Here is a 15,545-nt window from a genome sequence, read left to right on the forward strand (position 1 = left end):
TACCTCTAAACATTTTTTTTACATTGTTAAAACATGAGCTCTTGCAAGGGACATTATTTATTATTAAAAATATAACACTAAAGCCGGACATGGTGGTGCACACTTAAAATCCCTGAGCTTGGGAGGCGGAGATAGGAGGATCATGCAGGTTCGAAGCAGCCATGCTGGCTTAAGAGACCCTGTTTCCAAATATAAATATAAAATAGGTCTGGGAATGTAGCCCTGAGGTAGAAGGGTTCCTGGAAAAAATTATATATAACCCATATATATATATATCTTAGTATGATATATATATATATCGCACTAAGAAAATTTTACACACAAGCAAAAACAAATCAAGTCAACTGATTAGTGGATATACAAAATGTTATATACTTTTATGTATTCAGCCATAAAATTTACTCTTACTTTATTCAGCCATATGAAAGAATGAAGGACTGTTACATTATTTAACATGAATGAAACTCCATATATTGAGCTGGGAGTGGTGGCGCACGCTTGTAATCCCAGACCCACCAAAAAAAAAAAAAAAAAAAAAAAAGGAACTCCATAAATGTTCTGAACAGGTAAATCCTTAGAGATAGAAGGTAAAATAGTGGTTTGTAGGGGTTAGAGAGAGGAAATGAAAATGAGTGCATACCTGGCTTGCTTAATGGGTATGAACTGGTACATGCACACAATGAAATACTACTCAGCAATAAAACGTAATTTACTGATAGATGTAACAACATTAATAAATCACAAAATACTGTTATACAAAATAATTATAACCTATACATACAGATTCTATGATTCTGTTTACACTAAAGCTGAAATAATAGACAAAAGTAGTATATAATAATAGAAATCAGAAAGTGATTCCTTCTAATTTAAGAAGAAAAGACAAAAAAGAGGAATGAAGTATACTTTGTAGATGACAGAAATATTCTACATTTGACTGGAGGGATAATTACATGTATATACATATTTGTTAGGATTCATCATTATGTATACTTAAAATGAGGGCGTGTTATTACATGTGGATTAAGAGTGTCAGGAAATGGAAATTTTAAATATTATATGATTAGACTTGTATGAGTCTTATAGTAAACCAGTCTCACTGGATGTAGCACATTGTAGGTGCTCAATCAAAACTGAAGGAAAGGAGGAAGGTCAACTGTCTTATGGTTATGGCCAAATATGTGTGTAGTGCTATACTAAAGGAATTTACAATTTGGTACAGAATATAAGATATAGCCTCTTAACTAATTTATTATGCATAACAGCTCCTATAGGTGCCACAGTGGCCTCTGAATTATGTTGTCTCAGGAAGATCCACTCCGAAATTCAAAATCCTCTTATCTTGCTCATTCTCCAGTTTTGATTCTTCACTTAAACTGTGTTCAAGGATTCAGTAATGCTGAATTTACCCTGGTTTCCCAGCTTACCCTCACTGAAACATGGCCTTCAATAGCATAGCCACTAACTAATCTTATACTTTCACATGCTTAGTCTGTAAAACTAAATACCAGTTAACCTCAAAGACCTTATGTCCACCAATCATCAGGGCAGTGAAACTATAAAATATAAAAATTAGCCAGGCGTGGTGGTGCACGCTTGTAATCCCAGCATTCGGGAGGCTGAGACCTGGATGACCATAGTTCGCGGACAGCCTCAGCTACTTAGTGAGGCCCTCTGCAACTCAGTGAGACTCGGTTTCAAAATAAAGAATAAAAAATAGGGCAGGGGGTGTAGCTTGGAGGTCGAATACCCCTGGGTTTCATCCCCAGACCCACAAAAAAAAAAAAAAAAAAATTAGCCAAGCCTGGTGGCATATGCTTGTAATTCCAGTACTTAGGCTAACAAGAAGATAGCAAGTTTATGGCCAGCCTCAGCTACTTATTGAGGTCCTCTGCAACTCAGTAAGACCCTGTTTCAAAATAAAGACTCTGTGTCAAAAATAAAGAATATAGTAGGGTGTGGTGCTGGCACCCGCTTGTAATCCTAGTTAATCCACTTAGTGAGACCCTGTTTCAAAATAAAGAATAAAAAATAGGGCTGGGTGGGTAGCTCAGGGGTAGAATTCCCCTGGGTTCAACCCCCAGAACTGCAAAACAAACAAACAAACAAGCAAACAAAAAAAAAAAAAAGAAAAAGAAAAATGGGGGCTGGAGTGTAGGTTAGAGGTAGATGCTCCTATGCTTAATATCCAGTACTGAAAAAAGAAAACTAAATAATAAAAATAGGAACATATTTTAGAAGTAACATATCAACAGTTGACAAATGAATCAAGTAGGAGTAATTATTATTGATGGTCCCAAATGAACAGAAGATAAAGGTTGAATTTAAACTAGGTTTTCTATGGATAAGAAAGAAAACAACTGTCAGGCAGGAGGAGATGTTTTAAGTAAAAGAAAGAAAAGAGGAAAGTGGTAATTATTACAGGAAAAGTGATTATGCATATTACAGGAAAATTTATATCCCTAGACCCTATTAATTAAAATTTATATTAGGATATATTTAACACAATCTGAAGATTAGGTTTCATTTGATAATCACACAAGTTGTAGAGTAGATGGAGCAGATATTACTTTCATTCATAGTTGAGTAAATTCTAGAATAAAAAGATTAAAATTATTTAAGGATAGGACCAATTCTGAAAAAAAAATTTTAAATTTATATCCAATGTTAATTAGACTATGATTCTGTTCAATATTCTCTAATTTTACTCAGAATTTTTTAACTGGCTCCTATGATCGAGCTCAGTGATTAAGCATTTGGCTAGCATAAGCAAGGCCTTGGGCTCAATTCCCAACACCACAAAAAATAAAACAAATTTTTCTTATGTGTATAATAGTGGGGATTGAACACAGAAACACTCTGCCACTGAACTACACACCAGCCTTTTTTGAGGCAGGGTCTTATCGAATTGTCCAGGCTGGCCTACAACTTGTGTTTCTCTTGCCTGCATCTCTCTAGTAGCTGGGGTTACAGAAGTGTGCCACTGCACCCAGCACTTCTTGAATGTAAACTCTTCATGTTCATTTCCAGACCTACTTGAACATAAACCTCATTCTCCTACCAATAGACCTGATTATTGAGATGATATGTAAAGAATTTTCTTTTTGTCTACAGGTATATGACTGAATGCTTCCTATGATTTTTTATTTTTAGTTTCTTGCAGTGCTGAGTTTGAACCCAAGGTCATTCTACCTCCAAGTAACACCCCCAGCTCCTTTTTATTTTATAAGTAATACCTTTTAAAACTAGCCTTGGGTGATAGTTTGGAAAATTACTAGCTATCTGGTAAAGCAGACCGTTTATTCCTAGTTGAAATTATCACCTACAGGATAGTAACAGGGTAGTTACAGGCATAAGGTACAACTGTTCCTGTCATGCCTTTAAAGAATAAAACTCATCTTTGACTAGAGCATAAATGAAACTTCCATTTTCATTTTTTTTCAATTTAAACACCTAAATCTTTCCCTTATCTTTTAACCTTCCAAAGATCCATTCTTCCCTTATCTCTATACATTCCCATCCTGACAAATTTTTTGAAACAGTACACAAATGCATTTTTATCTATAAGGTACTTACCTTCACTATCGATTGGAATTCTCATTAAGAAAACCAATGCATGTTCCATACCAAAACCAGAGGCCTAGTTTTCAAGTCTTTTTTTTTGGGGGGGTGGGGGTACTGGGGATTGAATCCAGGGGCATTTTCCTTTGAGATACATCCCCAGTCCTATTTTATTTCCTATTTTGAAATAGGATCTCCCTAAGTTGCTGAGGCTGGCGTCAAAACTGCAATCCTCCTATCTGTTTCAGCCTCCCAAGTACTGGGATTATAGCCATGCAGCACCAAGTCTTAGCCATTTGGAACTCTTTTGGGGATGAAGTGATGCAAAGTTCACCAGAATGACTACAGTTAGTGAGCTCTTAATCTGTACCATGCCTTATCCTAATTAAACTTTCAAAAAGATTCCATTTAATTCTTAAAACAGCTCTGAGAAATACTATCCCCTTTCACAGCTTAAAATTTAGGTTCAAAATGATCAAAAAACCATATAGTTTAATGAAGTTGGACAGTCTCAGTGTTTGTTCTGAGATCTCTCTTCAACTCTGTGGCCTTTTCTCCATCTTTTACACTCTCATTTCATCATCACCTCTCATCACTACTTTTATTTCACATGCTTTTTGCGTGCAACTTCATTTCCTTCCTCCCATGGCTTTAACTATATTCTGTACTAGTGTTTTTCAACCATTTAAAACTGTGTGTGTGTTTTACTGGGGATTGAACTCAAGCATACTACCTCTACCTCTGAGCTACATCCCCAGCATGGTGGCCCACACTTGTAAATCCCAGCATTCCGGAGGCTGAGACCTGAGACTGGAGGATCCCTGTTCACCGACAGCCTCAGCTACTTAGTGAGGCCCTGTTTCAAAATAAAGAATAAAAAATAGGACCAAGGGTGTAGCTCAGAGGTAGAATGCCCCTGGGCTCAATCCCCAGTACACATAGAAAAAAAAAATAAAAACAAAAAAAACCCCATGGTCTCACTAAGTTGGGGGGGGGGGGCTCACTAAATTGCTGAAGCTAGTTGCAAACCTGTAATCATCCAGTTTCAGCCTCCCACGTACTGGGATTACAAGGGAGAGCCACTCAATCTAGCTCATTTAAAACCTTTTTTTTTTTTCTTTTTTTTTTTTGCCAAGTGTGGTGGCGCAAGCTATTGTAATCCCCACTTAGGAGGTGGATACAGGAGGATCTCACAGGTTCGAAGCCAGCTGCACTGGCTTAAGAGATCCTGTTTACAAATAAAAAAGTATAAAAATAGGTCTAGGAGTATAGCCCAGAGGTAGAAGGGTTTCCAGGAACCCCAGTACCACCAAAACAAAACCAAAAACCAATAAACATTTTTTGTAGTACTGGGGATGAAACCCAGGGACCTTCTACTTCTGGACTACACCCCAAGACTTATTTTATTTGGAAACAGGGTCTCACTTTGTTGAGAAGGGCCTCACTAAATTGCTGAGGCTGGCCTCAAGTCCGCGATCCCCTTTTCTCAACTTCTCCAAGTACTGGGATTACAAGCGTGCACCATCTAAACCTTTTAACAAACGTTAATGCTCTGTGTTCTTTCTGTAGTTTATATTTTGAAAATAATTTCTTTTTCCCAAATAGAAATTATAATATTGAATGTATGCTCAAACTACATCTCTCTGGACTCTCAAGATCTGTTAACCTTATCCATAAACCTGGCTGAGACCCACCAATACCCTCATAAATCAATTTAATTTTCCCTCCCCGGTCTTCGTCTCCCAGACAACTCCTCTGAGTTACAAGTATCTCCAGCTGCCTGATAAACATAATTATTGATGAACATGATTACTGCTCCAGAATCTTAACCTGTTTACAACGAAATTCTTATTTCCCTTGGTTAACCTGATCCATCTCGGTGTTCCCCATTTCAGATGATGGTGTGACAATCTACCCTTTTTTGTTCTGTTTGCAAAAAGGCTATACTGACACTCTTTCCTGAGCTGTGACGTCAAAAAACCAACCACTCCATACTGTCAGGAATTCAGGAATAAAAAAACAGAATCTTCTTTATGCATTTTACAAGAAGAATCGCATCAAAAACACTTTTGTTAGGCATTCTCCCACTCATGAACCCAAATCAAAACATCTCACAAACATGTAGCATGAAAAAAACAGATTTCATTTCCACTCTTTTATTGTTGATACAAACTTACACAGAAAAGAAAAAAAAAAAAAGGTCTATACAGAAAAAGGGCAATGGAGAAGCGCACACAGCCAAATACCAAAGGGCATGAGTCGGGTCTGGGGGCTGCTCTCGGGTGGACCCCCGCTCCGACGCCCGGGAAGTCCGGGTGAGCTCGCTCCTTCGTCTACACCCGCAGGGTTGGCAGGAGAACCTCGCTCTGCGACTCGGAGCGCGGCAAGGGCTGCCTCGGCTCAGGTCCGAGGCCCGGTCCGGCCTGGGCCGCAGCCGCCATGCCTCCAGCCTCCCCGACGTGCGACCCAAGCGTACCTGGAGAGGAGCCGGGGCGCCGGGGTCCCGCAACCTAGAAGGCGAGAAGGGCTCTGGCGGTGGGCTCGACGGCCTCGGCGGGCGCTGGCTGCATCAGCGACTCGCGGTCCACGCAGAGCCACCCGAACCCCGGGGTCGCGTCGGGACTGAAGGGGAGGGACGGCAGCCAGGGCTAAGGCGGAAAGGGCAAGGCGCTGGGGGCGGGGCCACGGCGGAGACGCGAGTGGTGGGCGGGGCTTGCGGTGCGAGGGCGGTACTAGGGGCGGGGCTTGAGGCACGAGGAGGCGGGTTGAAGGGCGGGGCGAGCAGGTGGTAATGAGGGGCCTCTATAGAGACGGGAGGAGGCGGGCCGGGGGCGGTCCTAAGAGGCGGTCCTGAGGGGCGGGGATTCGGCTCAAGGAGGCGGACCGAAAGGGCGGGGCGAGTGGGGCGGGTTTGAGGCGGGAGGAGGCGGCCTGAGAGGCGGGGACAGCAGGCCGTATTTGGGGGCGGAGCTGCTGCTCGGGAAGGCGGGCTGGGGGCGGGGCGTGCGGCGGCCCTGAGGGGCGGGGCGTGCGGCTCCTGGAGGCGGGCGCGGCGTGAGGCGGGGCGCGCGTATAGGCGCCGCGGTCGCGTGACGCGTTTTCAAATCTTCAACCGCCGCTGCCCACTAGTCCTCCGTTGTGCCTTTCCGCCCTCCTCCTCCGCGCCTTGGAGCCGGCCCGGGTCCGGCCCCGCACGCTCGGCTCCTGTGCAGGGTGGAGGCCGCCGGAGAGCCTCGGTCCTGTCGCCCGGCTCCCGGGAGCCTCGCGGTCGCGGCCCTGCGGCTCGGCGCCCGGCGCGGACCCAGCATGTAGGCGCCGGGCGGCTGCCATGAACCCCGGAGCCATGAGGATCCACAGCAAAGGCCACTTCCAAGGTACGCGGCGCCTCCTCCGCCCGCCGTCCCTTGAATCCTTAACTCCTCGCGGGCTCCGGCTGGGCCTCGGCTTCGGGCTCGGCCCGGCTCCGCCCCGCCGGACCCGGAGCCCGGGAAGCTCGGGCCGTGCGCGGCGCCCGCGGTGCGTGCTCCATCCAGAGCAGATGCGGGCCTGGCTTTTCGTTTCCTCCTTAGATTATGTGATTGCGGGTGGACTTTTGGTCTTCAGTTTTATTTTCCTTCACTTATAGTTGAAAGAACTTGTATCAAATACAACTCAACGCCAGTTTCAGCTTTAAAGGAAAACAAAAACACATTTCTATTTTCAGTCACTTGATTTGGCAAACACATTTCAGCATCAGAAGTCTTTAATATGTGTTTGTAGTATCCACTAAGGAATAGATTGTATTTTATAAATTTAAAGCACTTGGCTTGCATCTCGGATTTGTTTTCTATGAAAATAATGAAATGATGTTCTTCTAAATGGACCATTAAGTTCTGTGTGGACATAACTATATGTAATGGATCATTTAGTTCTTTTAATAGACTTAATGTGAAACCAAAACGTGCATAGTCAGTAATTCTTGTGGTTTAGGTCATTATGGAAAACAGGCTTTGGGGGTCGCCAAGAGTTCAACATCTTAAGTACCAGCTTTGAATTTCTAACAGAACTGATCAATACGTAGTTGAGTAAATACTCCCATGGAGTTTACATCTTAATATCTTTCAAAAGCATATATATTGCTCCATGCCATAATATCTTAAACAGGAATAAACACATAAATTTATCCTGTTGATTGTATTATTTTCCAGTATAGAATTTGTGCCTGCCTATAGGGTAGTTTGCTTTGATCTTGAATAATACTGCAATTTTTTTGTAATTTTTTTGTAATTTTTGAGAATTACATTTAAGTGCAATGACTTAAGTTGGTGTGATAAGGATGATTTTTTTTTTTTTTTTTTTTGTGGTACCGGGGTTCCTGGAAACCCTTCTATCTCCGGGCTACACTCCCAGACCTATTTCATATATTTTTTATTTGGAAACAAGATCTCTTAAGCCAGCGATCTTCGAACCAGCATGATCCTCCTGTCTCTCCCTCCCAAGCGCGGAGATTACAAGCATGCGCCACCATGCCAGGCAGGATGAAATATTTTTAAAACAGTAAAAGCAGGGCATGGTGGTACATGCCTGTAATCCTAGTGCTTAGGATACTGAGACTGGAGGATGGCAGGTTTGCAGCCAGCTTGAACAACTTAGGCCTTTGTCAACTGAGACCCTGTTTCAAAATAAAAAAGTAAAGTAGGGCTGGGGTGTGGCTCAGAGGTAGAATACCCCTGAGTTCAATAACCAGTAAAACACACACACACACACACACAACCAGTAAGAATTTTGCCTGCATAAGATATCTAATTATAAGCATTTTAATAATAGGTGGAATCCAAGTCAAAAATGAAAAGAACAGACCATCTTTGAAATCTCTGAAAAGTGATAACAGACCAGAAAAATCCAAATATAAGCCACTTTTGGGGAAAGTATTTTACCTTGACCTACCCTCTGTCACCGTATCTGAAAAACTGCAAAAGGACATAAAGGATCTGGGAGGGGTAAGTGAAAATCATCCACTGACAAAAATTTGTAACTAGCACTTTCAAATATGTAATCATTTAAGTTTTGGAAAACTTAAAACCATCTGTCAGCACCAAGTTTAAAGTTTTTATCAGCTATTTATAAAAAAAAAAACCAGTTAAGGGATAGGGGTGTGGTTCATAGGGGTGTGGCTCATTGGTAGCATGCAAGAGGCCTGGGTTCAATTCCCACCAAAAAAAAAAAAAAAGGAAAAAACATTTATGTTAACTTTTTGTATCCTGACAAAACTGTCAGGTTTCTGTGATTTGTAGTCTAGTGTAAAATCTCCAAAGTTTAAGAAATGAGACTCCTTTGTCCTACTAGAACTGCTCATTACCTTGTCGTTGTAATGTCAAGTTATCCTCCAATTATCAGAAACTTTGATTATGATTATTGTGGAGTGACATAATAGGTCTGGACTATATTAACAATTAAGAATTTTACCAGAGAACATAGTAAACCTTCTCAACTCACATATTTATAATTGCTTGTGAGTGATACATATGTACAAATAATTATATTCTGAGAGAGACTGAGTCTCAACTGAATAAGTGTTTTTAAGGAAATAGAATTTTGGGTTAAAATTTAAATCTTTCCACCTTACATAAATTGATTATATTATTAGAAAATTTAGGCAAATTTCTTAGGATTAAGGTTAATATTAGCTGAATTTGAGTAAGGTTACTAAGATGATTCCTGCTGAATTTTGAGGTTTTGGTGGTACTGGAGTTCCTGGAAATCCTTCTACCTCCGGGCTACACTCCCAGACCTATTTTATTTTTATTTGGAAATGGGGTCTCTTAAGCCAGCAAGGCTGGCTTCGAACCTGCGCGATCCTCCTGTCTCCGCCTCCCAAGCGCGGGGATTAGATGCGTGGGCCACCATGCCTGGCGAATTTTGAGGGTTTTTTGTTTTTGTTTTTTTGGTTTTTTTGTTTTATTTTTTTTTAGGTGGTACTGGGGTTCCTGGAAGCCCTTCTACCTCCAGGCTACGCTCCCAGACCTATTTTTATACTTTTTTTGTTTGGAAACAGGGTCTCTTAAGCCAGCACAGATGGCTTCGAACCTGCATGATCCTCCTGTTTCCACCTTCCAAGTGTGGGGATTAAAAGTGTGCACCACCATGCCCAGCAAATTTTGAGTTTTTGAAGGGCAGCATCTTTAAATATTTGAGCTGATCATTTCATTCCTAGATTAGAAACTCAGAACATATAACAAGTTGCCTGGAACCATTTGTCTTTGTGGTATTTTGCTTATGTATCATCTAAAACTTAATCTGTTTTTTTGTTTTTTGCTATTCTCTTAAACTAAAACATTGTTACATTTATGATAGTAGCATGACCATATGACTACATTTCTAAAGATTGTACAATAGTCTTGCCTTCATGTTGACTGTACTACCTATCAAGATTGTCTTAATGTATTAAGGGCCTTACACAATGAGGAAATGACTCATTATAGAGATAAAGTACTTCAGATCCAGAAAAGTTAGATCAGAGTAGATGCAGCCTTTTAATTCTCAGGCTAACACAGTACTACAACATTCTGTTCTTCTAGATCAATAACTATACAGTAGCTAGTTGGTATAATTTGACAGCAGCCTCAAATATAATCACTTTATTGGCCTGGAGTTTAATGGTCTAAAGCAGTGAGATTTTAATTTTTTAGGAGTAAAACCTGTCAGACAAAAATGATATTCAGAAGTATGGGACACCTGTATAAATGGAGCTCTGGCTAAAATAGCACAGTGGCTAGAGCAGGAATGATTTGCCCTGGTCCCTTTTTCCTTTCTTGTCCCAGAGAAGTTCCTAAGGTACTTGTAGGAAATACATATTTAGTTACTTCTGCCATACATAATTGTTGAGGAACCTTTTGGTTTTATATACTTCAAATTACCCTAACATGGTTCAAAGTATATCAATAAACATCGTAAGGGTATAGTTTTCTAGTTTTTCCCCAAACTAGGTTTTAAATTGAATTGGATTTTAACTTTCATCCTAAATTTATTTTTATTGAATTCTGACTTTTCCCATACTGTCTTTTATATGTAATTAAATGATTTATTGCTTAAATCCTGCTTTCTGTCTCTAACACATTTTACCATTTCAATCACTGAAAGCATTTTGCCATGAAGATCTCTTAAATAGAACATCATGCTAAATGAGATCAGCCAGACTCAGAAAATCAAGGGCTACATGTTTTCTCTCATATGTAGAAGCTACAGAGAAGAAAGGAAAGAAAAAAATTCTCATGAAAATTAGGAGAGGCTCGTAGAGTAGTGAGAAGGTAAGGTATGGGGATGAAACAAACCAAGTGACATGCTATATAGAATGTATTGCTGTGAATCACACTACTGTATGTAATTATAGTACACCAATTAGAAATTATAGGAGATCTATGTAGCCGGGTATGGTGGCACACACTTGTAATCCCAGCATTTGGGAGGCTGAGACTGGAGGATTGCAGTTTGTGGACAGCCTCAGCTACTTAGTGAGGCTCTTTGCAACTCAGTGACACCCTGTTTCAAAATAAAGAATAAAAAATAGGGCTGGGAGTATAGCTTGGAGGTAGAATTCCCCTGGACTTTATCCCTAGTACCGCAAAAAAAAAAAAAACAAAAAAACAAAAAAAAACTATGTAAACTATAAAAGAACTTTAACTTCTAGACACTAAGAGTTTTAGGATTCAATATTAAGAAATGGTAATTTTGTTAGATACTCTAAAAGATTGTGCTTATTAATGTTTAGTTGTACTTAGAACTTTTTTTATTATTTATCTTGCTTCAAGTCACCATTTCTGGTGGTGTCTTTGTTTTTTGACCACTTTATATATATTTTTTTCTAGTCATAATGAAGTTAATGCCCCATTAATCTTTTCAGCACTTCTGATAGAGTCTAGCACCGAAAACATAGCAGTGAATTCTGACACAATGGGGAAATATCTTTTATAGTGGTAAGAAAAGTAGCAATTAAAAAAACATCTAAAAAGGACATAATAACTAACCACATTTAGATGTTTCTGAACGATTTTGGCTAAAATTCAATTTAAGCTAAAATAAGGTAATGAGAACAGAAATATAAGGACGAATACCTTGCCATTTTATAAACTTGAGGATGCCATTAATTGTTTGATATTCATCATCATGATCTTGAGTTATCAGAAAGTAAATTTTGAGTTTACTTTTTAAAAGACACAGATTCAATAATGTCTAATAAGATGATGACTGGTAAAACTAATTAAACAATTATTTAAGCATGGTATGTAGGGCACAGTTTTATCTGTTTTGGCAGATTAAAATATGAATCCTGTTTCTATCCTATCTTAGGTTCTCATCTAGGTAGAGATGGCATGGGTATAATTAATTGTAATACAACATAAAATGCCAAAAAGGAGAGATTACTTCCAGGTGAGGAATTGTGGAGCACATAGAACAGATACAATTTGAACTCAGTTTTGAAAAATAATTAAGATGTGAGTATTCATTTGCCAGCACTAGTTTAGAATATAAAGATAAGCTATAGTCTAGTTGTCTAGAAACTCATAGTCTAGTGGGAACATCAGACAAGTAACTTTGAATAAAACATTGTGAATGTTTTAATAGAAACATGGAAATTGCTAGTAGAACACAGAGATGAGAATAATTAAATCTGCTGTTAGAAGTCATAGCAGAGATCTTGTTTGAGTTGGGTTTTGATATAGTAAGAATATAACAAATGCAATGGACACATTTAATAGATTTTACTCAGCAAAAAAGAGAAAAGAACTATATATGCATACATGCATACATGGTGTGTGTGTGTGTGTGTGTGTGTGTGTGTGTGTGTGTGTGTGTTTGTGGTACTGGGGGTAGAACCCAGGGGCTTTTCTACCTCCGGGCTATACTCCCAGACCTGTTTTATACTTTATTTGGAAATAGGGTATCACTAAGTTGCCGAGAGCTTCACTAAGTAGCTGAGGCTGGCTTCGAACCTGTGCAATCCTCCTGTCTCAGCCTCCCAAGTGCTGGGATTACAAGTGTGCATCACCCCACCCAGCTGGGCTGGGGAGTAAATCGGAGGTAAAATGTCCCTAGGTTCAATCCCCAGCCATACACACACACACACACACACACACACACACACACACACAGCTAGTCATAAAAGGACACAAGACTTAAATGACTATTTTAGCTGTAACTGCATACTACACACTGAGTAATTTAAAAAGGTTTATTCAACTCCCTATTCTGAAGGGTGGAAAGTTGAAGATTGGGCATCTGTGTCTGGTGAGGTCATTTTTGCTGGTGGGGCTCTGCAGAGCCTCAAGGTGGCACAGGGCATCACATAGTGAAACAGATTGTCTCCTCTTAAAAAGCTAGTCTAGCTGGGTGTGGTGGCACATGGGTATGGTAATTCCAGCATTTGGGAAGCTGAGACAGGAGGATTGCGGGTCATAGCCAGCCTCAGCTAGTGAGGCCCTTTGCAACTCAGTGAGACCCTGTTTCAAAATAAAGAATAAAAAATAGGGTTGGGTGTAGCTCGGAGGTAGAATGCCTTTGGGTTCCATCCCCAGTACCGCAAAAAAAAAAAAAAAAAAAAAAAAAAAAAAAAAAAGCCACAATCTAGCTAGCCTGACTTGGTAACATGGTAGTGGCGCATTTCTTGTAATCCCAGTACTTGGGAAGCTGAGACAGGAGGATCATAGGTTCTTGGCCAACCTCAGTTGCTTAGTGAGGCCCTCCATAACCTAGTGAAACCTTATTTCAAAATAAGGAATAAAAAATCAGGCTGGGTCTCCGGTTCGGGGTTAGAATGCCCCTAGGTTCAAACCCTAGTTCTGAAAAAAAAAAAAAAAAAAAAAATCCACAGTCTCATTGGATTACGGTCTTGCCTCACCTTTGGCCTCATTTAATAGTCCAGAAGCTCCAAATATTAAGTTTTCACTGTGTGTGTGTGTGTGTGTGTGTGTGTGTGTATGAGGTACTAGGGATTGAAACGAGGGGCATTCTATTTCTGAGGTATACCCCCAGCTTTATTTTGAAACATGCTTTTGCTACACTGCTGAGGCTGGCCTCTAACCTACAGTCTTGTCTCAGCCTTCTCATTATGGGGATTATGGGTTTGTGCCACAGCTTCTGGTTTAGTTTCATCTTCTTTAATACTAAAGCACAGTGGGAATTAAATTTCAACATGAGTTTTAGTCGAGATGTTCAAACCATAGCAGTGAGATACCTAGAATAGCTGAATTCATTGAGACAGAGTAGAATGGAGGTTATCAGGGGCTGGAGGGTAAAAAGGAACTATTGTTTAATGAATATAGAGTTTCAGTTTGAGAAGATGGAAACGTCCTGGGAAAAGAATAGTAGTGATGGTTGCATAACATTGCAAATGTATTTTAATTGCCATATACTTAAAAATGGTCAAATAGTGTTGTTTATATTTTATCACCATAAAGTGTAGGAGACTGGGCTTCTCTTGAAAAATTAAAACTGTATCTGGTTATGGTGGCACACACATGTTATTCCAGCACTGGGGAGGCCGAGGCAGGAGGATCCCAAGTTCCAGGCCAGCTTGGGCTATTTAATAGCAAGACCCTGTCTCAAAAATTAAATTATGAAGCCGGGCCTGGTGGCGCACACTTGTAATCCCCGCACTTGGGAGGTAAAGACAGGAGGATTGCATAGGTTCGAAGCCAGCCGCGCTGGTTTAAGAGACCCTGTTTCCAAATTTAAAAAAAATAAATAAATAAAAAGTAAAAATTGAGCTTACTGGTAAATTGTCCCTGTGTTCAATCCCTAGTACCTCTGCTTCTTAAAAAGAACTTCTTTTAGTGTTAGAGTTTTATATTTATGAAGATGAAAACAGTATTGGGTATATACTATCATTATATTCCTGCCTGCCTTTATATGGATTTGAGCCTAATTTCTGGAATAAATAAATATGGGAACCGGACGTGGTGGCACACTCTTGTAATCCCAGCATTTGGGAGGCTGAGACCGGAGGATCTTGGTTCGTGGATAACCTCAGCTACTTAGTGAGGCCCCCGCAACTTGGTGAGACCCTCTTTCAAAATAAAGAATAAAAAATAGGGCAGGAGTTGTAGCTCAGAGGTTGAATGCCCCTGGGTTCCATCCTCAGACTTGCTAAATAAATAAATAATAAATAAATAAATATGGATATTTACTAATATCATTGAAAATTAATGTCATTAGAAAAAAATTATGTTTGTTTCACTAAGGTTACCTTAGCAGCTAATTTTTAGTAGTGCTTAGATGAAGTTAACTTACTAAAAACATTGCTTTGTTTTGTATTATCCCTTCTATATTGAGATACTGTGGAAATTAGATAAAGCTGTTTAAAATACTTTTGGAATTCTTTTATTATATAAGTAATTAATGATTATTTATGGTTAATATATATTTTTATTAATCCTCTTAGTACTATTCTACTTAGTATTTAATTCTGCTTAGTTTAATGTTCTTGCTGCTGGATGCAGGTGATCTTCAATAACATTGACTTTGGTTCATGTGTTTATAAATTCAGGCACTTAGTTGTTTCAAACATTATGGTGGAGAAATTTCCTTTAGTCTTACACTCTAAGATAAAGTTTACCTCCGTCTTACAAGTTTAAACCTTCAGGGGAAGGTGTTATAACTTAATGACTTAGTACTGTGCTGTATAATACAGTAGCCATTAGTTGCATATGACTATTTAAATTCTTTAAAATTAAAAATTTGGTGGCTTAGACATGGTAGCTACATTTCAAGGGCTCAAGCAGCCACATGTGGCAAATCATTAAATCATTACTATATTGGATAGTGTAGACATTTCCATGATTGTACAGAATTTTTTTGGACACTGCTGCTTAGATTGAGTCAGAATACCCATACTTAAGTTCTTTTATACACCCAAGCAGCATACTTTTCAGTTGTCATCTCTGAAAAATGTGGATAATAATTATCACTAGAGAATTGTTAAATATATTAATTAGGATTAAGTACTTTAG

General features: G+C 39.6%; 1 protein-coding gene across 1 annotated transcript in view; it reads left to right on the plus strand.

The window, feature by feature from the left end:
- Window positions 1-6,889: 6,889 nt before the first annotated feature.
- DBF4 (DBF4-CDC7 kinase regulatory subunit) overlaps window positions 6,890-15,545 on the plus strand; it is a gene marked incomplete at both ends in the record, with an annotated part of 28,809 nt that continues 20,153 nt past the window's right edge. Inside the window, 2 exons of the mRNA XM_080701891.1 lie at window positions 6,890-6,935; window positions 8,368-8,540. Coding sequence (XP_080558017.1) covers window positions 6,890-6,935; window positions 8,368-8,540 — 219 coding nt within the window. The remainder of the gene's footprint in view (window positions 6,936-8,367; window positions 8,541-15,545) is intronic.

This window comes from Muscardinus avellanarius, assembly GCF_963383645.1.
Source record: "Muscardinus avellanarius genome assembly, chromosome: 9".
Classification (NCBI taxonomy): Eukaryota; Metazoa; Chordata; class Mammalia; order Rodentia; family Gliridae; genus Muscardinus; species Muscardinus avellanarius.